Source organism: Chenopodium album, chromosome 20 (assembly GCF_948465745.1).
Source record: "Chenopodium album chromosome 20, dcCheAlbu1.1, whole genome shotgun sequence".
Lineage (NCBI taxonomy): Eukaryota > Viridiplantae > Streptophyta > Magnoliopsida > Caryophyllales > Amaranthaceae > Chenopodium > Chenopodium album.
In genome coordinates this window covers 3,356,960-3,376,823 of record NC_137853.1, presented here as the reverse complement: position 1 = coordinate 3,376,823, position 19,864 = coordinate 3,356,960, and the positions used below count along the sequence as shown (strand labels likewise).

At 33.1% G+C, this 19,864-nt stretch overlaps 2 protein-coding genes across 2 annotated transcripts; both read left to right on the top strand.

The window, feature by feature from the left end:
• Positions 1–453: 453 nt before the first annotated feature.
• On the top strand, positions 454–9,977 carry LOC145597890 (putative plant SNARE 11). Its single transcript, XM_081654159.1, has 10 exons — positions 454–958; positions 2,180–2,272; positions 2,793–2,886; positions 3,269–3,306; positions 6,734–6,822; positions 7,322–7,401; positions 7,833–7,889; positions 8,020–8,112; positions 8,189–8,263; positions 9,432–9,977. Exons 1-10 carry the CDS (start codon positions 882–884, stop codon positions 9,519–9,521), a joined length of 786 nt encoding a protein of 261 aa, XP_081510285.1. The 5' UTR covers positions 454–881; the 3' UTR covers positions 9,522–9,977.
• Positions 9,978–12,597: 2,620 nt separating this feature from the next.
• On the top strand, positions 12,598–16,002 carry LOC145597903 (putative serine/threonine-protein kinase PBL19). Its single transcript, XM_081654169.1, has 4 exons — positions 12,598–13,766; positions 14,066–14,326; positions 14,817–14,939; positions 15,320–16,002. The coding sequence occupies exons 1-4, from the start codon at positions 13,371–13,373 to the stop codon at positions 15,722–15,724; spliced, it is 1,185 nt and encodes a 394-aa protein (XP_081510295.1). The 5' UTR covers positions 12,598–13,370; the 3' UTR covers positions 15,725–16,002.
• Positions 16,003–19,864: the final 3,862 nt, after the last annotated feature.

Below are 19,864 nucleotides of genomic sequence, written 5' to 3'. Positions count from 1 at the left end.
ATAGAAATTACACATTTAAACCTATTTAATAAGATTACACATGATAACTTTTGACCTACTTAGCAATAGACGATCAAATTTTTTATAGTTTGACCCAATAAATAGTGAGTATAAAAGAATAAAAGAAGTACATGTTGATAGCACATTTGGCTACTCGATATACAAAATGAGATACAACATACCAACATCGCTAAAACGAGTCATTAATGGTTCAATATAGATAGTTTCAGTTCATTCCAACTAAATTTACATGTAAAGAACGGAGCCGATGCGAGTGCTACATATTTAAGTTGGGTAATGGCCTAATGGGAGAGTGATCTAATGGAGTAATGGACTAATGGTCTAGAACTCTAGACAATAGTCATTACTCACTACAGTTGCTGCAGCACTCTACAGCGTATTAATCGGCCCAATTCCCGTTCCAATAAAATAAGATTATAAAAGTACACAGAAAATAGCTTGAAAATCAATGGAAATTAGACCAGCACAAAACTACATAGGAAAACAGGAGAGAGAAAAACACCTTCTCCATTTTCAAATTCTCTGTCCTTAAACTATTATTACAACGCAACAATTAGATCTTCAAAACCCTAGATTTCGATCTTTCAAATCCTACATTGTTTTGATCCTAAATTTCCCCCAATTTTTGGTCCACCAAAACTAAATTCAATTTTACCTGAACAACCAGATTCAATTAGTTTACAATTACCGCTTCAAAATTTTGAAAATTTGACATTCATCGTTGCTCGAAATTTGTTTTGATCAACAATGGCGAGATAATCTGCATTTTTGTTGAACATTTGTTTGTCATTTGATTCGACAAACAACGGAGTAAGAGAGAGAAAGAGGAGAAACGAGTTGACATTTTGAGGAATTTGACAATGTCGTCGTTGTCGTCGATTAGCGAGGAGCTCGGCGAGATTGATGGACAAATCAATGATATTTTTCGTGCATTATCGTAAGATTTATGTCAATTTCTTCCTCAATGTTCCGAAGTTTGTTTATGTTTTGTTTTATATAATCTAAGTTGATGAATTTATGCATTGTGAATTGTTCTTAGCAGTCTTTTAATTCATCTAATATAAGCGTCGGATATTTAATCAGCGCTTTGTTTTTGTTGCTTACAAGTTGCAATTGCCTGATATTTTGATGTGTAATTTATATACTGTAATAAGTTTATGCAGAGAGATTTGCACAGTGTTAGTTAGGTTCTTGAAGAATGTAATGCTAAAAATGGTGAAAAAATGGCGAATTGGGTTGATTTTTCACCATTTTCGATTGGAGTTAATTACTTTACCTTATAACTAGCTTTGATATGGCATTTGGTTGCCAACTGTTTAGGGGAAATTACTTAGCTTTCCAAGGATGAAAGCTTTACTATCCAAGAGCCTAATATTCCTGATGAATTGAGCCTTACTAGCTTTCGGTTTTTATTGGGTGAGAGGGAGAGGGGAGAGTGATAGTGATGATTTTTACTAGGAAAGAGATTTCAAATGAAGTGAATTGCTTTTCCAAGTAACAAAATCTAGCATCTGTTTGTAATCTTTTCTGCTCGTAAGACACCCGTGTGTGTGCTTCAATCATTTAAGTGAAATTATGGTAATATGGAATTAACGAATATTAAAATCTTGGATCGATTGCAGTAATGATGATGCACAGCTAAAGCATATTTAATTCTAGTGTTGCATTAAGTGTTGTGGTTAATGTGGCATGATTCGTGTATTTATCATATTGGACTTATCAGCCTGCACATGTCTCTTTTCGTCTTGACTGTAAAACTGATGCGTATTGGTAATTTGCAACTTGGGGATGGTTAGTGTTGCAAGCTGCAAATCAACATGTTTCTGCTGATATGTTGTATACAAGCTGGTATACAACTTTTGGACTGATACACTTTTAGCTCTGCCTTTCCTGAGAATTCTACTATCAGCAACTTTGCAACTGCATATTAGGGAATGTTATTGCTTATACTATGCACTTGGTATGACTACATTGAAATTTTAGAAATCAATTAACAGGCTGCATATTCTTTTGCTGATCTATTTACGCATGGCCTATGTTTGTGGTAGTCTTTCATCTATTCAGTTTCAATGGAATCATGTTGATATTATAGAGTTATGGTTGTAGTTAGCAATGAACAGTTGTGTCAACTTTTTGTTTGATTATATCTTTGAAACAGAAACGGGTTTCAGAAGTTGGAGAAGATCAAGGATTCCAGTAGACAGAGCAGGCAACTGGAAGAGCTCACGGATAAGATGCGAGAGTGTAAAAGGTAGTTGTCTGAACTTTCTTTTCCATATGGGTAATCTATATTTGTTTCATCTAGTAAGAATAACATGCATCCCATGAACTATCCTTACGAAGTAATCTTCTTCTCACCATTGGTTTGTCGAACCTAATGGTGTTGTTGGCTCAAACAAAAAACTTACAGTTTTATCATCAATAGATGGCATTAGCAGTTTGGTTTTATGGAATTGTTATGCATGATGAGCACAAATACGTATATCTGCTTTCACAAATACGTAGATCATTAGTGTTGTGGATAAAGCTGATTATTCAAATTCAGGTTGAATTGTGAGGAGGATAACTGCTTAATGAGCCTGATGGTGAACTTGGCTGAATCTTGCATTCATTGATAATAAATGTGCATTCTGTGTTAGTCTGTAACCTGTCTTTCTTAAAGGAAGTTTAGCTGATGGTAATGATGTGCCAATGCTTAAGAATGAGTCTTATGGGCCCTGCCTCCTCTTAGTCCTTCTTGCTTAACTGAAGCTGATTTATTATTTTCTCAGGCTTATTAAAGAGTTTGATCGAGAGGTGAAGAATTTGGAAAGCAGGAATGATCCAAACACAAGCAAGACATTGAATGAGAGAAAACAGTCTATGGTTAGACATCTTTACTTATGTTAAAGCATAGGTGTTTTGTTCTTAGACAGTTAGATGTTCTAAAATAAAGTAGTTTCAAGCATTGATGTTTATTATCGCTTAGATAACAGGTGAAGGTATATTGGTATAATTGGTTTTTGCCACACTACTTTTGGGTAGTTTTTAATAAGTGAAATTCACTACTATGTTGTGAATGGGGAAGGGGTATAAATGTACATTGTTGTGATGAAGTACTGACCCTAAACATTGTTTTGATGCATAAGGTTTGTTTTTTCTTTTCCTCCCTATTTGGTGATCATTATTACGAAATTTTTATATCCGGTGGGGATCTTCTTAGCTTCACTCCTTAAGCACTGATTATGTTTTTGATGGTTTTTTGCAGATCAAGGAGCTGAATTCATATGTTGCTTTGAAAAAGCAGTAAGTCGAATTATTTTACGTTATTATGACCGTTCTTCACATACTATCAGAAATATAAATTTAAATATTAAATACCTTAATGTGTGTCCTTTCCTGCACTCATTTTTATATGCTTGTTTTAGTTGATAGCAGCGTTGCATTAACATGTGAAAAGAGAGATGATTTTACTAATAATGTGATCCTAGGATACCTTAATAAATTATGAATCATGTTGCCATCTTGAATTTTTGAACCAGTCCCCTACTTTCTCATCCTGAGTTATTGCCACCTGACATTCTTTATCCTAGTTAGATTATTAAATGAAGTGTGAATGTAGATTGCTGAGAATGATTGAACCATTTTTTTCCCTCAAAAGTATCTTATAAGTATCATAACATAAAAAAAAGAAATGAATGTTAAAATCTGAAAGTACATTGGCTGTTAACATCTCATCCTCATGTGTTAGAGTAGCCATTAACATAACATGTCAATCTAAAGGAAGGGGAAGTTCTAATAAAAGGGTCAAATTACGGTCAAAGCCATGGTTGATTCTTATTTGGATACTTCTTTTTTTGAACATGGTTATTGAAATTTCATTTCTAACTTGAAACCCAATAAGTATCAGTTAATTCATATCAAGTGATGTATAAGTACTACCTTTGTAAGTTGTTGAATTGCCTACTTATCATGTCCACTGTATATAGAGTAGGAAAATTTCCACATTGGTGCCCTATAGAATGTAGATTCTATAATTACGCTTTGGTGCTTTGAACTTTTAAATTTTGTTTCACTATGGTGCCGTGAGGTTTTGATAATTCCACTTTTATACTTTTCTTCATTTTGATAGTTTGATGACCTGAAACTATATTAATGTTCATTTTTGGAACAAAAAATATTTTCTTTAGTCTTATTTTATTGGAAAATTTAACATAAACAGACAAACCTTTTGGCGGTTCTCCAATATTAGACTAACCTTTAAATCTGCCCATATTAGACACAAGTTTAACACTTTTCTCTCAAAATGGACCAAATAGGTTACCTTACCTGTTATACCAGGTAAAATACCACGTGTCATTAAATCGTTGGTCAAGTTTTTTTTTTTTTTTTAATTTATTAATTTTGATAATTTTTTTTTAAAAAAAGAAAAAAATAAAATAAAAAAAACAAAACCACCCTTCCACCACAGCCAGCCCCCTCCCCTACCAGCGGCCAAGGGCCAACCAATTCCCTCGGCGTTGGCGACCTACAACGCCGTCCACCTACACCTACACCCTAACATTCACCACCACCACTTCCATCCACTGCAACACCACCTATGTAAACACCATTGACCATACCGACAACCAAAACCACCAAAATCACCATACGGCCCATACCTACCAATCAAACCACCATACCAACCCACCAAAAACATCGAAACAACCATACCAACCCACCAAAAACACCCATACCAACCTCTGAAGACAGTCAAAACACCATACAAACCACCAATCAACACACTAAAACCATCCAAAAACCCATACCCAAAACCTGCCATAACCATCCTCTCACCACAACCACCAAGATCCGAATTATTCCACCCCACCCAACTCGCGTCCGCACCGTGAAGCTAACCCACACTCACCCCATAACCACCACCGCACCTTTCCTCCAAAATCATCCCATTTATCCTTAGTTTCTCAATCTTCCAATTCTTCTATCTTTCTACATCAATTTTTCACTTTTTTCCAGTTTAGGGGTTTCAAGGGGAGTGGGATGTGGTCGGAAAATGCAATTGGAGGAGATGTTCAAAAATGGGAGGTGAAGAGGGAGGGGGAGTGGTGGCTGGAAAGGGTGGAGAGGTGGAGGAGGGGGCGGTTGCCTGGTTGGCAGTGGGGTGAAAGGAAAGTGTTTTTTTTTTTAAATGTATTTTTTTAATTTGAAAAAGATAATTAAAGGTTTTTAATAAAAAAAATAATAAAAAAATAATAATTAAAAAAATTACCGGTTGTACAAGTCAGTGGTCATTTGGGTCCATTTTGGGAGAAAAAGGTTAAACTTGTGTCTAATATGGGCAGATTTAAAGGTTAGTCCAATATTGGAGAACCGCCCAAAGGTTTGTCTGTTTATGTTATATTTTCCTATTTTATTGTAAGGAAGAAAAACAACATATCAAAGTAAGGCAAAAAAGGCCCTTTTTTAATATTATTTTTTTAATAAATTGCTAACTTTGGTGCTTTAAACCTTACATTGTTGTTAATTTTTTGTTTTACATCCGGTTAATCTCGTCAGTTATATTGTATATTGATATTTTTGTACTAGCCTCTTCATTAAGAACATGTTCTTAAATTTTTATAGTTTGACAAGAATTATTATTTTCTATTAAACAAACTTTGTGTGCCTTCCCCCCCCCCCCCCCCCTCCTCTTTATACTTCGTAAATAAATAAAATTAAATTTTGTTCATACTCCCTCTTTTTTTTTTCAAGTGTTACACTTCCTTTTTTTTTTTTTGGCAAATCTCTACATTTTATTATTATATCTCTCTCTCTCTCATTTCATGCTCTCTATACGTATTACCTTTTTTTTTTTTTCTTTTTTCTCCTTCTCTTTAAATAAAAATCAAATTTTGTTCATACTCTCTATGTTTGGTACCTTCTCATTGGATCCCAACCCTATATGTGTGTCTGTGCGCGCGCGCTTATTTTTTTGTAACTTCTATAGCTTTGTTTATTTGTAAGGAAAAAAATTTCCATTTATCATTATATATATAGTGATTAAAAAAAGTTTCAAACTCGGGGCATCATAGTGGAATTACCAAACTAAAGGGCACCATAGTGGAATTACTGAAAGTACAAAGCAATAAAGTGGAATTATATTAAACCCTAGGGCACCAAAGTGGATATTTTCTGACAAGTTATCTCTTCTTTTGAAAATATGCTCTGTAATGCTAGGATTTATTGCTTCGTGGACTAATATAATGGAGGGAACATTTTTTTTTTTTTTTTTTTTTTTTGTAGGTTGTTAATTTAATTGATTAATTATTTACAGACATGATGCCCATAATTCTTATGCTTTTGTTTGGAGTTTGAATTACCGCTTTTCTTGTATAAAAAAATTCTTGGGTGTAGCTTTGTGCAGCAATGCTCATTAATTAGGCCATGATCAAATGTTCATTATAAAATGAGCAACATGCTTGGTATTTCTCTATTTCTATTAATTTATTTGCATTTGTAACATTCCATATCTTTTTTGTTTCCCTTTTTGTGAGGGTTATGGAAATCTCATATACCTGTTCTTGGCAAAAACCTTGCCTTCAATTCTGTTTTTCTTATTATTCTTTTTTGAATTCATAATTTAGGATTCTTACAATGTCATGGTGTTTCCTGCACTTATGCACTTGTTCAGATGCTGTTAAATCTCTATGCATTAAGCCTTTCAATAACTGACTTGGATTTAATTTGTGAACAGATATGCTTCCAATCTTGAAAATAAACGAGTTGAACTATTTGATGGGCCTAGCGAAGGGGTAGGAGAAGAAAATGTTTTGTTAGCATCCAGTAAGCAAATGCTGTAATCTTAACTACTGTTATTAGCATGTGGCTTCTGGTGGGCTGTGGCTTCTTTTGTTATTCTTAACTTCTCATCATTGTTCTACCATCAAGAGTTATAAGTTAGAACTTAATGAATGCAACAAGCATTGGACTACGTCTTTTTCATGTATTTATATCTTATATGCGAAATATATCAATGTTTAAGTCTAATAACTACGAGTTTATATATAGCTTGTGCAAAACAGTATCCTCCACTTTTTCATTAATTTGATGTCAGTAGGAAATTTGTCAATCATTTTTATTAAAAACATTCCACGCGTGCATATTTTCACACATAAGAACTGATCATGGACAAAGTAAACTTTTACTCAATAATTTTTTAGTTCCTCTCTTTCGAGGCTATTTCTTCTTTGTGTTTACCTTTTTCTTGATTGTTCATCCTATAATTTTTTTGTAAGTACATGTATCATTTATACATTTGTAACCTTGGTTGTACATTATGCAGCTATGACGAATGAGCAGCTGATGGATCGTGGAAACACAATGATGGATGAAACTGATCAAGCCATTGATAGAGGAAAAAAGGTTTGTTGATTAGCTTTTTGCATTTTAATCTCAGATTTAGAACCAAACTTTTTTGTCTTATCACACTCTTATGGGCATATCCATGAGAAATATGAAAATCTTCTACCTGATCTGAATAATAATGCAGCTCAAAATGTGAATTGTTATAGTGCTTTAAAAAGGAATCGGAGAAATTTTGTGTGTTCTGAAAATGATACTAAAACTTTGTGAAATTAACATGTATAATGTGCTGTACATGGCTATATGCAATTCATCCAGAATATAGTGGAGTTGATGTGTAAATAATGCTCGTCTATCATCACATCTTTCATCTGTCACTCTGCAGTGTCAGTGCAATATACATATCATACATGGGATTCCATACTCTTAACATTCTCAAGTATTCTGATTAATCATATGCAATAATTAATACTTTCATTTGTTTGAGGCAGATTGTTCACGAGACAATTAATGTAGGAACGGAAACTGCAGAAGCTCTTAAAGCCCAGGTGTGTAACATAGTAGAAGTTTTTGTTGGGGTTGAAATGGAGCTTTAATATCTATCCATTTCTTTTGAGACTCTTTATGAGGAATTTTACATGCATGAAATATAATGCAATAACCTCTGGGAGTGTGCAGACTGATCAAATGAGTAGGATTGTTAATGAACTGGACTCCATAAATTTCTCGATCAAGAAAGCTTCGAAGCTAGTCAAGGAAATCGGTCGACAGGTCTCTTCAACACTCATCTTATATCTTTGATTATGTTGGATGCATTATGGCTACTTACCCTTCCAACTTTCTACAGGTTGCTACTGATAAATGTATCATGGCCTTGCTTTTCCTCATAGTGCTTGGAGTCATAGCCATCATCATTGCGAAGGTTGGCTACTAATATCCTATATAATGTAAATTATGTTGATGATTTCGTCTTTATTCCAAAAAAAAAATGATTAGACTCTAGGAGTTGTTACTTGGAGTGTAGTTCTTTAGAAAGAAAACTAAAATTACTACTTGATTTTCAGATCTTTAACTACGTAGCATAGGATCTTAACTACAAATTTCCTTTTCATCGTTTTCCCATGTTTCAATGTGTGCCCTTTTTATTTTTCTAGTGTAAACAAGAATATGGAAACCAGAAACAGTTTTTGGTTTTTACTTGTTAGACTTCAAAATTATCATATTTGGAAGTTTTCAAAATAGAGATATGCAAGGAATAGGCCGTAACAGTTTTTGAAAGAAAGAATGTAATACTCTTCAGACTTCCCAGAACCTCAGTCCAATTTAGAGGATGTGCCATGTGGGCGACCAATAATGAATAAATTAAGATCAACTGGTCTGACAGCCTTTGTTTCGTCATCAATTGCCCCACCCACTTCTGTATGGTTCTCAAAGGGGTTTGATTAGCACTCCAATAGACTTTTAATCTATATATATATCCGCAGAAAACCCTACTTAGCATTGGCCTTATCATGGTCCTACACTATATAGTGATAAAAGCAGCCAGTCCCTTGCTGGCCTACCCAAGCAATGTAGGTTATCATGCTCCTTAACCTCTTCCTCAGCACAAATCTTTACATGCTATACCCCCTCTGAATTTGATCTGAATGAAGAAACCTTGAATTGCTTTTGCCTGTTATCTGGATCTTTATTAGCATTTTCAGCTGTTTGCTTTTAGCTATCATCAATTGACTTTGAGCTTTATTATGGCTGAAGTTTGGGGACAAAAATGTCTTTGTTGTTAGTTAGAGTTGTTACCTCCCCCATTTTGAAATTGTTATGTGATTGTTACGTGTTACCTCCCCCTCCAAAACACGCAGTCACGCACCCACATTCATTAGCCTTATTAAAAAGAAACTTTCTATTATCCATTCTAAGGTTATGTACTTTTTAATCTTACTGGTTTTCCATCTGCTTCCTTGCCTTCTGTTTAGGGATATCTTTGTTAGCTGTTACTTGCAAGATCCAAGTCTTTGTATCATGTTCATACATAGTTCCCACTTAAAATACTTTACATGTGAGCTTACACTGGATACACAACTTGTTTTCAGATTATAAACCCACACAACAAAGACATCCGAGATATTCCTGGACTAGCGCCACCGGCTCAATCACGAAGACTGCTTTCATTTCCAAACTGAAGTTCCTACCAAAGATGATGCTTCCTAGGATTCTTACTTTGGTCTTTTGCTATCTTGTGAGCCGTGTGAAAGACTTTGACTGCACCAAGGTCTTTTCGGAACCCGAGTAATTTAGTCAAGAATATGTTCATATTGGCGGTATTTTGGCCTTTGCAATATATTTGATTTGGAGCCTTACATCACAACTTGCCAAGAATATATTCCAGCATACAACAAACTTCTTTTGTAGGGTTCGGTGTAGTGATGCTGTCAAAATATTAATTATTCCTGTAATCCTATGTTTGTATTAGCGTGAAAGTTAGTCATTTTCATATGACTAAAGTGCACGTTCACACATGACTCGCAACCTTTGTATAATCATACCTACATTCTTTCTTCCCCACAACTTTTTTTTTTTGATACTTCCACCTTTCTGTTGTTTGGACTTTTGTCGGATTTTATGTACCTATGAGATAATACAATTAATTTAATGAGTTTTTGTTTTAAAACAAGTTGTTTAAGTCTTAATTATTACTTCTTCAGAGTTCCGACCAAAAAAGATGACTCCATGTACCATTTTGAAGTGTTTCTTTGAATTTGTTCCGTACCTTCTTTGTTGGTATGCATACCCATTTGCTATCTCTCTCTCTTCCCGTGTACTACTTTTGCCGAATTTTAATAGTGTAAACTGGACTATAGGACTACGGGCAATCTTAAGGGATGGCGGGGATACATGAGGTCATGAGTAAGTATTAGAAATTTTGGCCTCTATAATGTGTGGTGAATTATTTAAGTATTATACTACCTCAATTAAAGGTTATGTCAACAATTTGACATAAAATAGAGAGGAAAAATGTCTAATCGTTGCACATAACCTGTAACGGAGGTAGTATTAGCTTGTTGAAGCCTCACATGGTCTTGGACTCTTGGTCTATGTTCCTTTTATTTTTTTTTTGTTGTTTAAGGAGATAAAGAAATACCCAACTTGAACAAGTTACATGATTAACAATAATTAAAATGATTAACAACGTTGTTTAACTATACAGTAATTGGTGTGACGTGGTGAAAGGTGTTGGTGATGTCATAATGGATCATGTGATTAGGTCATGCCGATCTAGAAAAAGAGTTCTTTGCTTAGTTGTTACGAGTAGAAAGTTGTGCTTTAGGGCTTTAGTTTAGGTCATGGGTACTTTATAGGTAGAGACGTAGAGTCATATACGGTACAAATTATTATATTTTCTCATAAAAAAAATAAAAATAAAAATAAAAATAAAAAAACTCATTTGTTGTATTTTCCTCCTCAAAAAACAGAAAATTAAAAAAGTAACCATATGAAAGTTAGTGTTTAGTTATTAACATATACTAGTAAAACATAAATAAGAAATAATGTTGTAATTTAAAATTTTAGAAATTTAAATGACATATGTTATGTGCTAAAAATTATTTTCCTAAAAAAATTATATTATTGTAATTGGATTTTAATTTTTCCCTAATAAAAGGTATAGCATAGCTTTAAAAAAAATATAAAAATATTAATAGCACTTAAAAAATTTATACCTTTTATTAATAGGTAAAATAATAGCACATGAATAATGGTAAAACTATTACGACTTAGGGCCTGTTCATATTTACTGAACTGAACTGAACTGAACTGAACTGAACTGAACTGATTGGAACTGAACTGAACTGAATTGAGCTGAAATGAATATTTTATGTGAGAGTGAAATTAAGAGCTGAACTGAACTGAACTGATTGGAACTGAACTGGACTGATTGGAGCTGAACTGAACTGAACTGAAATTAAATAAATGTGAACAGGCCCTTAATAAAAGTTAGCAGATACTCGTTAAAAAAAATAAAATAAAATAAAAATAAAAATTAGAAGATGAATATTGAAATAGTCAAAGTGTCGACAGAGTAAGTAAGTTAATTCTAGTTGATTTAAACCACTTAAACCCTCTTGAAAATTATTCCAAATCTATCATGGGACATTTTGATCGGGTGAAAATTTGAGTTAAATCTTGTCTATTTTCAGTTGGCATGTTACGAAATATTAGACAAATTTACTTTTGGTCTGAGTTAGGCATATTAGAATATAAATTTTCGAGTAAAACCTGACTTTGAGTATTTCAGTCAAGTAATTGAAAACAATCAGTTTTGTGATGCAGCCAAGCCTATTTTCCCTGATGATGTTGGACTATTAGATGAGCAAATGAAAACGAGTGCGAAAATAACATCAAATACACCTACCAAATATATACGAGTAAATAAATAAATAAATAAATACTGTAATTAATAACGTACAAAAAATATAAATAATGTGATCATCTTGGCGATCTCGCTCTTGTTAAAGACCATTAGTAGAGTTATGACTAGATAATGACAACCAACATAAAAACTTTTGGGTCCACACGTGAAGTATTGGTGAAGAAGATCCCAATTACCACGGTTTACTTTTCAAAACCTACTACAATACTTAGCTCGTAGCCATTAAGATAGAAATTGAATACATTTAGGCGTGTTTTCTTCACCTTAAAAATATAAGTTTCAGGTCTAATAAGATTAGATTTTCTACCGTATTAAGTTTAATCAGATTTAATAAATTTTAATTAGTTTAATAAAGTCTAATAAGTTTTAATAAATTCAATAAGGTTTTAATACTCCCTCCGTCCCTTACTACAAAGCTTCATTCTAACATTTATTACTCACATAATAAAGAGATATAGACTTTTAATTTAGACACAAAGGGAGTAAGTTTCAATAAATTTAACAAGGCCTAACAAGACATGGTCTAGCGGTCTAACCCTTCCAAATCAATTTTCATGTAGAACGCGGTTTATTTGAATACCCCGTTAATTCTAAACCGTTACCGGCTTTATTACCTTTTCAAAATGTATGTGTTTGATAAATGATGAGATAGTAAAAACTAAAAAGGCCACCTAAAATCTTAAAAATTGTCTAAAAAAAACCTTAAAAGTTGAATGAATTTGACTGATCTCAGAAACAGTTGTGAAATAGACCCAAAAAACACAAATAAAATTGATTATATCTTGGTCTTTTCTTCCTTTTTATTCAACAAATCGTCATCAACGGTCAATATTTTATTATTTTCTTCCCCTGTTTTTTTTGGTTTACTTTCTTCTATCCTCTCTCTTTCCCCTGTTTCCTTCCTTCTTCATCGTGGAATTCTTCAGCTGCTTTCACATTTGGTTATCTTATTAAATTATTTCTCATATCATTTAATTGGATATCATTTTTGTTACGTTAAGATTAGGACCAACATCACTAAAATAAAGGTGTGACAAATTTCTTATACAAGAAAATTCTCTCCTTTCATATATTTTTTTTCAGAGCTTTCCACCTTTATTTTCTTTTAAATTCCCAGAAATTTCTTCTGTTTAGAACTTTAAATATAAATTTTTTTAGATTTTTTTTTTTTTTCCTTTTACTTGTTTGATTTCATCTGGGCTATCTTTTTGCCACATTTTTTTGACCAATTTCTTAATTGGGGTTTCTTCAATCTCCTCAAAATTTTGTACTTTGGTTGTATTGTACTAAAATCTAGCTAAATTCATTGGATTTTTTTATTTCTTTGGCTTCAACTTATATTTTTTAGTGCCCAGAAATTGCTTCTGTGTACTTTAATCTAGGTTTTATTTACTTTCTCACAAATTTGGACCAAAGTTTCCACTGGTTTTTCTCAATTTTCATTATTTCTGAACTGGTTCTCTAAGTTTTCAATTTTTCTCAACTGGGTTATCTCAATTTTCAATTTTTCTCAACTGATTTATCTCAATTTCAAGTTTTCTCCTTTTTTTTTTTTTTTTAGAAAAACATGGGTGTGATGTAAAAAAGTTAATCCAACAATTATATGAAAATTGTGTTACTTGAGAGGTTATTCCTAAAAATCTCAAAGATGAATTGTTTCACTTCATTCAAGAGGAAGGGTAAAGAAAAGCAGCAATCAAATTCAGCTCCTGAATTAAGAAATCAAAAGCCTTCAAATGCATCGAATAATCGAGTATCAAAATCGGCGAATTCAGCCTCATCATCAAAAAGTATACCAGAATTGTATAGGGAGAAGCAACATAATTTGAGGGTTTTTACTTATAATGAGCTTAGAGAAGCTACAAATGATTTCAACAAGTTGTTGAAAGTTGGTGAGGGTGGTTTTGGGAGTGTTTATAAAGGTACAATTAAGCCTTCAAACGGCAAGGGTGATCCTATTGTGGTTGCTATTAAGAAGCTTAACAGATATGGCATGCAGGTATTCATTGAATTCAACCTTTTCTTTCTTGTTGTCGCATTATTAGTGAACCACGTAAATCTGTGTGTCGATTTCTTTGTTGTTTTGTTCTATCTTTGAACACCCTCTACCTGATTTGTATGCTTTACATTTGCCTTTTTATCAGATTTGCTTGCTAGACTTAATAGGCTTGTATTAGAATCATGTGGTTGGATTTGTTTCGAGGCAGAATTACAATCTTGTGATCATTTGACAATGCTTATAGAATGGTGGTAGTTTTTTTTTTTCTGGTCTTGAATTTTGTTGGTGATCCAATGTAGGGTCACAAAGAATTTCTTGCGGAAGTTCAATTCCTCGGCGTTGTTGATCATCCTAAGTTGGTAAAGCTTTTGGGATATTGTGCTGTTGACGGAGAAAGAGGAATTCAAAGGCTATTAGTGTATGAATATATGCAGAATAAAAGTTTGGAACACCATTTGTTTGGGAAAAACTTTCCTGCTCTACCATGGATAAGAAGGTTAAAGATAATGTTGGATGCTGCTGAAGGATTGAGTTATCTGCACGATGGAATCGAAGTTCAGGTGAGATTTTCTTCTGCTGATGCAATACTGCAATGTTATATTGTTATGTGTCTTAGAATAGCAGCATTTAACTGATCATGTTTCCTGAGTGGCCGAGTCAAATCAATAGATTTTATTAGTGCAATGTCTCTATGTAAATTTATCAGTCTCAATCAGCATAATGAGCCGCTTGTGCTAGTGCATAATGTGATTATATTACTAACAGAATACAAACTGATGATCAAATTGTAAATGGATTATTATGTTATAAGCTAAGATTGATGTACTCATTGAGCTTGAAAACACAATATCATGGAGGTTGATGCTTGGTCTTTCATTTTTAATACCTTTAACCGAAAATCACTAGGAACCCATATAATATGGTCTTCTACTGTCTGTGATGTTATCCACAGTATGGGCATACACAGCTGAAAATAAAAGCCATGTGTTACTGGTCAATTGATGTTGGACTGAATCACTTAACTTTTTTTTTGTTGTTGTTGTTTTTCAGGTGATATTTAGAGACTTTAAGTCTTCGAATGTGCTTTTGGATCAGCATATGAACGCGAAGTTATCTGACTTCGGGATGGCTAGAGAAGGGCCGAGTGGGGATGCTACTCATGTGTCAACAGCGGTGAGTTCTATTATTGATATGCCTAAACATTCGTGTTATTCTATTAATCTAATAGTCAAAAAGAAGTCTTGTGTGCTGCAGCCCCAACCTTTAAAGTAAATAATGTCTAATTTTTTTTGGCTACAATGTTAATTCAAATGCCTGATAGTAAATTTGTGTAGATTAATTCACTGAGTTCTAGATTGACAGTCGACTTTCCTTGGGAATTAGAGCTGATCAAACTGGCTGGCCTGTGTTATGGGCGAATTTAGGAAAAATACTTGGAAGCCTTGAGAATATTGAAACTTGAAAGTTGAAAGTGTTTACTTAAAACATTATGATGAATTTAAAAATTTTGGGCATTATTAAACTGAAGATATGTCTTGCTTATTAACTTTCAGCCAGTGGGAACATTTGGATATGCAGCCCCGGAATATGTTGACACAGGCCATCTAAAGCAAAAGAGTGACATTTACAGCTTTGGGGTGGTACTTTACGAGATCTTGACTGGTAGACGAGCCATAGAGAGAAATCGACCAGTCTCAGAGCAGAGATTGCTAGACTGGGTGAAACGGTTTCCAGCTGACAGTAAGATGTTTAGCATGATGATGGACTTCCGCCTTCGAAATCAGTATCCCTTAAGCACTGCCCGAAAAATAGCTAAGTTAGCAGATAGATGCTTGGTCAAGACAGCAGAAGAACGACCCGATATGAGTGAAATTATAGAGGTGTTGAAAGCGGCTGTACTAGAATCAGAGGAAAGCTCTTCTAGAGTAAACACCCCACAATCAAGTAAAGCTAAATAGAGGAATTAGCAACAAATTAAGATTCAATTTAGTAGAAGCATGATCATGCTGTAAGTCTTACAATATGATGCAAATACCAAAAATTATGTATTTATCAGTCATTTGTAGTAGAAAATAAAAATCTAGGTTGAATGATTTAGTGAGTGCATTTGATTTTGATTCATTTAAGCTTATTTTGCGGAGAGTTTGTAATGAATCAGATCATTTCCCTTGATTTTCTGCTTCATTGCAGCATTTGTGTCTGTATATAATCAATCAAATTTGTTATGTTGTTAGCATTTGTTTATCGTCCATGAGATATTGCTCTTACATTAAGCACAAATTAAAGATTTTGTTCTATTCACCTTATTCTTATTACTTATTATTATAATTATCGAGTGGTCCGAGTCATTGCTAAGCATGTTAGCTACCTAGTAGTTAGCTAAATGACGGATTTATCCCTTTTCCTTAGCAATATAAGCAAGGGAAAATGGAAAATGCAAACCTTTTCTTCATTTGGCCCTTGTTAGGTAGCTAGTCGTTGGTTGAATAGAGTTATTAGACTTATTACAAAATTGTCAAACAATTATGTGTCACTATGATTATACTGTACTATTATTAAACTATTAAAGTGATTATACTATTATTGTGAGACTGCTTTTATTTATAGGAAATAAATCTCAAAGATCTTTTGGTGTATAATAATAGATTTTCATTCCACATTAGAAGCATTTTGATGATTGCACCACTGCTTGGAAGACCAATTATTTTTGTCAAAGGTTGTATACTGTAACTAGTAAAAAAGTCATTTTAGTATGATTCGAAATTTCGAATCATTCATTTTAAGATTACACTTTATTTTATGTGATTCAAAATGGTTGAGTCTACAAATAATATAGTGCCTTCTTTGCCAAAACACCACCCACTATTGTAATATATAAACCACAAAGACTAACACATCTTGACTTCTTGAGTTCTCTATTATGTTTTAATGTTCCATAGTTGTTTGACATATGAAGGGAATTAAAGGGAGTATAATTAACTCAAAATATACATTAATATTTCCAAATATTTTAAGATTTATATACTATATAATGTGACTAAATTGTACTAAGTAGTACTTGGTTTAATTAGTTGGTGTTTTACCTCATAATATTACTGCGTTTCTTCGAGAGTGGAGATTCCCTTATCTTTTCCCTAAGAGCCTAATATGTATAACTCTAAATTTGAGTTTCACCTCATGACTTTGTTGTGGTTTTGAGGGGTCGGATTTCCCTTTATTATAGCCTTGTCCTTCCCCCCATTTTCCAAGAGCCTAACACATGTGCAACTCTAAATTGCAAATTTGAGGTGGAAAGAGTAAATACAAAGTCAAAGTGGTTGAATTCGTTGTTATCAATCTTATCATTGTTTAGGAAGAGATTAGGCGCAAATGACACAATCCTCTAATTTAATTACATGAGAAATTCAAAGCTAATCAACAATGTTTACCAAGTACAATGCAACAGTAGTATATGGTCAATTTGAATGTGCTGTTGACCTTGTATGGTTTGACTGTAGTCGGCAGCAGTCATTAAGAATACCTTATCGCCTTCTGGCTTACATCACGGTCCATTACTGCCACACCATCACATACGTCACCTAATTCTCCTCCATCTATCATCTTATTCATCAATCATCAACCACTATATCCTTGAGATCGCAAGTCAAACAACATGGTAGCATACACGTATTTGAATAGGCCCTCTTTCCTCAATTATTTTGCCCCATTGTAAATTTGTAATTATGAATGTTAAGAACTTTGATCTCAAATTATCATCAAATTTAATGTCTATTTTAAAAATATCATATATTTTTATATATTTTTTTTAAATATATAGAGTTCGAGATATTTACGTGTTTAGAGTTTTAAGACCGATTTAAATACTATAAAGAGTCAAATAGGACAAACAAATAGGGAGAATGGTAATACTCCATGTTATTAGTATTTTGAATAAGTAGATTTGTTTGTCAATTGACTTTTCTATTTTATTAATCTAAATAGCAAGAAAGTTAAAGATACGTTAGGGCCGTTAGGGCCGAAAACAATGGAAATAAACAATACAATTAAGCCACTTTAACTATAGGTAGGGTTTGGATAATTTCAATCTTCGCAGTTTGATTAATCCTATTTTAGCCAACTAGGCCGCAATCCTGTTGCCCTCATGATACACATGTAAAAAAAGGAGACTTCCATTCATCACTTCTTATCATTCTGAAAATAGTATAGTGCACCCGGGTGCACCATGCGCATGGTGCATCCGGAAAGAACATTAGGTATATTTTAAAGAACATGGGAAAAAAAAAGAACATACTAGCGTTGGAAAAAGAACATGCTAGTGTTTGAAAAAGAACATGCATACTAGTGTTTGAAAAAGAACATCTTGTGTTTGGCAAAAGAACATGTTTGTGTTTGACAAACATATATATGTTTGATAACATGTTTTTCAATAATACAAAATATGTTCTTTTTGGTTCGTATGTTCTTTGAATTTGGGTCGTATTTTTTATTTTTTTATTTTTTTTTTGGAAAATGGCTCGTATGCTCTTTAAGTAATGAATTCTTTAACGTATATTCTTTAACTTATGTTCTTTAACGCATGTTCTTTAACTTATGTTCTTTTATGTTATTTTAAATTTTGAAATTTGAAATTTAATTTTAAAATGAAATCTTGAATTATTTTTAGTTGAAAATAATTTAGAGAGAGAAAAATAAAATTATTATGGAAAGTTAAATTTTTGGTGAGAGAAAATACTATTTTTGGGAAACTGAAACCTTTGGTAAAGAATTTTTACGTTAATGTGTTATTTTTTATGAAATTTAATAAAGTTTTTATCATGTTCTTTGTGTAATGTCTTTATATTCTTTTGTAATGCATGTTCTTTGTTAAAAACAAACATGTTCTTTTATAAGAAACTAAATGTTCTTTTTCATACACTTAATGTTCTTTCCGCCTTTTTTTTAACTGGGTGCACCATGCGCATGGTACACCCGGGTGCACCAACCATACATTATTATCATTCAATAACAATTGTTAATTAGATTAACACAATCCCCTTGATAACGCTCTGAGCTTTGCAAGGCTAAGATAGTCGCTTGATTTTGGACTATAAGTTGGCTAACATTAGATCCAATCCTATTTCTAGAGCCTTAATTTTTAGCTTGGAAGGTTGAACAAATTTCACACTTAAGAGAGGAAGCATATTGTAAATTTTCATTTCTATTTTAATTACACCTCCCCTTGCTGGTCCAGGAGCCTCACATTGCACCATCCATATTTAAAGGCAAAATGCGATAGAAGGGGTTGCTAGTATACAATGACTTCCTGCCTTCAATCTGTGTTTAGGGCCTCTTCTGGTTGACCAGAATTGAGTTGAACTATACTGAACTGAACTGAATTTTATGAGAGAAGGAAATTAAGAACTAAACTGAAAATAATCTGAAGAGAACATGCCCTTAGTCTAAGTTACTCCGTAGATGACAAGAACACACATTTTTCAATAAATTTTGGAATTACAAAATTGAGATATAATCCTACCATATTTAAACTCATTTTTGCTCCATGATTCGATTCTATAACCTAAATCATGAGATAAATTCTTATCACTAAGACAAGCCTTATGAGTTACGATTAATTGATTATGGATCAACTAATAGACCTAAATGGTATTTCCAAATAGGCAAAATTGCATCAATAATCCTAATTTTGTTGACCCAAAACCCGCCATTTCTAAACCCTCAGAGCATCCCCATCAATGAGCATTTTTTTGCTCATGAGCAAAAATGGTGAGCAAAAATGATTGAAGATGTTCCCCATCAATGAGCATATTGAAAAATGCTCATGAGCAAAATGAAAATTGCTCATAGGATGAGCATTTTTTAAGATGAATAGTAATCATGTAGGGTCCACAATACAAGTAAAAAAAAGAATTAAAAATAATATAGTAGAGAGAAATATAAAAGGATATTAGTAAAAGTAAGAGAGAAAATGTACTAGAGAGAGAATGGGGAAAAAAAATATTTTGATCATTGATGGGATAAAAATATGATCACAAAAATGCTCATGGGTTGAAAGAGAGAGAAAGTGGGTAGAGAGAGAATGAGGAAACCAATTTTTGCTC

Bases quoted from the DNA above. Each gene is read 5' to 3' on its own strand.
- LOC145597890 (XM_081654159.1), top strand. From the start codon at position 882: ATGTCGTCGTTGTCGTCGATTAGCGAGGAGCTCGGCGAGATTGATGGA. The intron at 2,887-3,268 runs GTTAGACATCTT...GGTTTTTTGCAG, and splicing joins ATGAGAGAAAACAGTCTATG to ATCAAGGAGCTGAATTCATA. The intron at 6,823-7,321 runs GTAAGCAAATGC...TACATTATGCAG, and splicing joins AAATGTTTTGTTAGCATCCA to CTATGACGAATGAGCAGCTG.
- LOC145597903 (XM_081654169.1), top strand. From the start codon at position 13,371: ATGAAAATTGTGTTACTTGAGAGGTTATTCCTAAAAATCTCAAAGATG. The intron at 13,767-14,065 runs GTATTCATTGAA...GATCCAATGTAG, and splicing joins TTAACAGATATGGCATGCAG to GGTCACAAAGAATTTCTTGC. The intron at 14,940-15,319 runs GTGAGTTCTATT...ATTAACTTTCAG, and splicing joins CTACTCATGTGTCAACAGCG to CCAGTGGGAACATTTGGATA.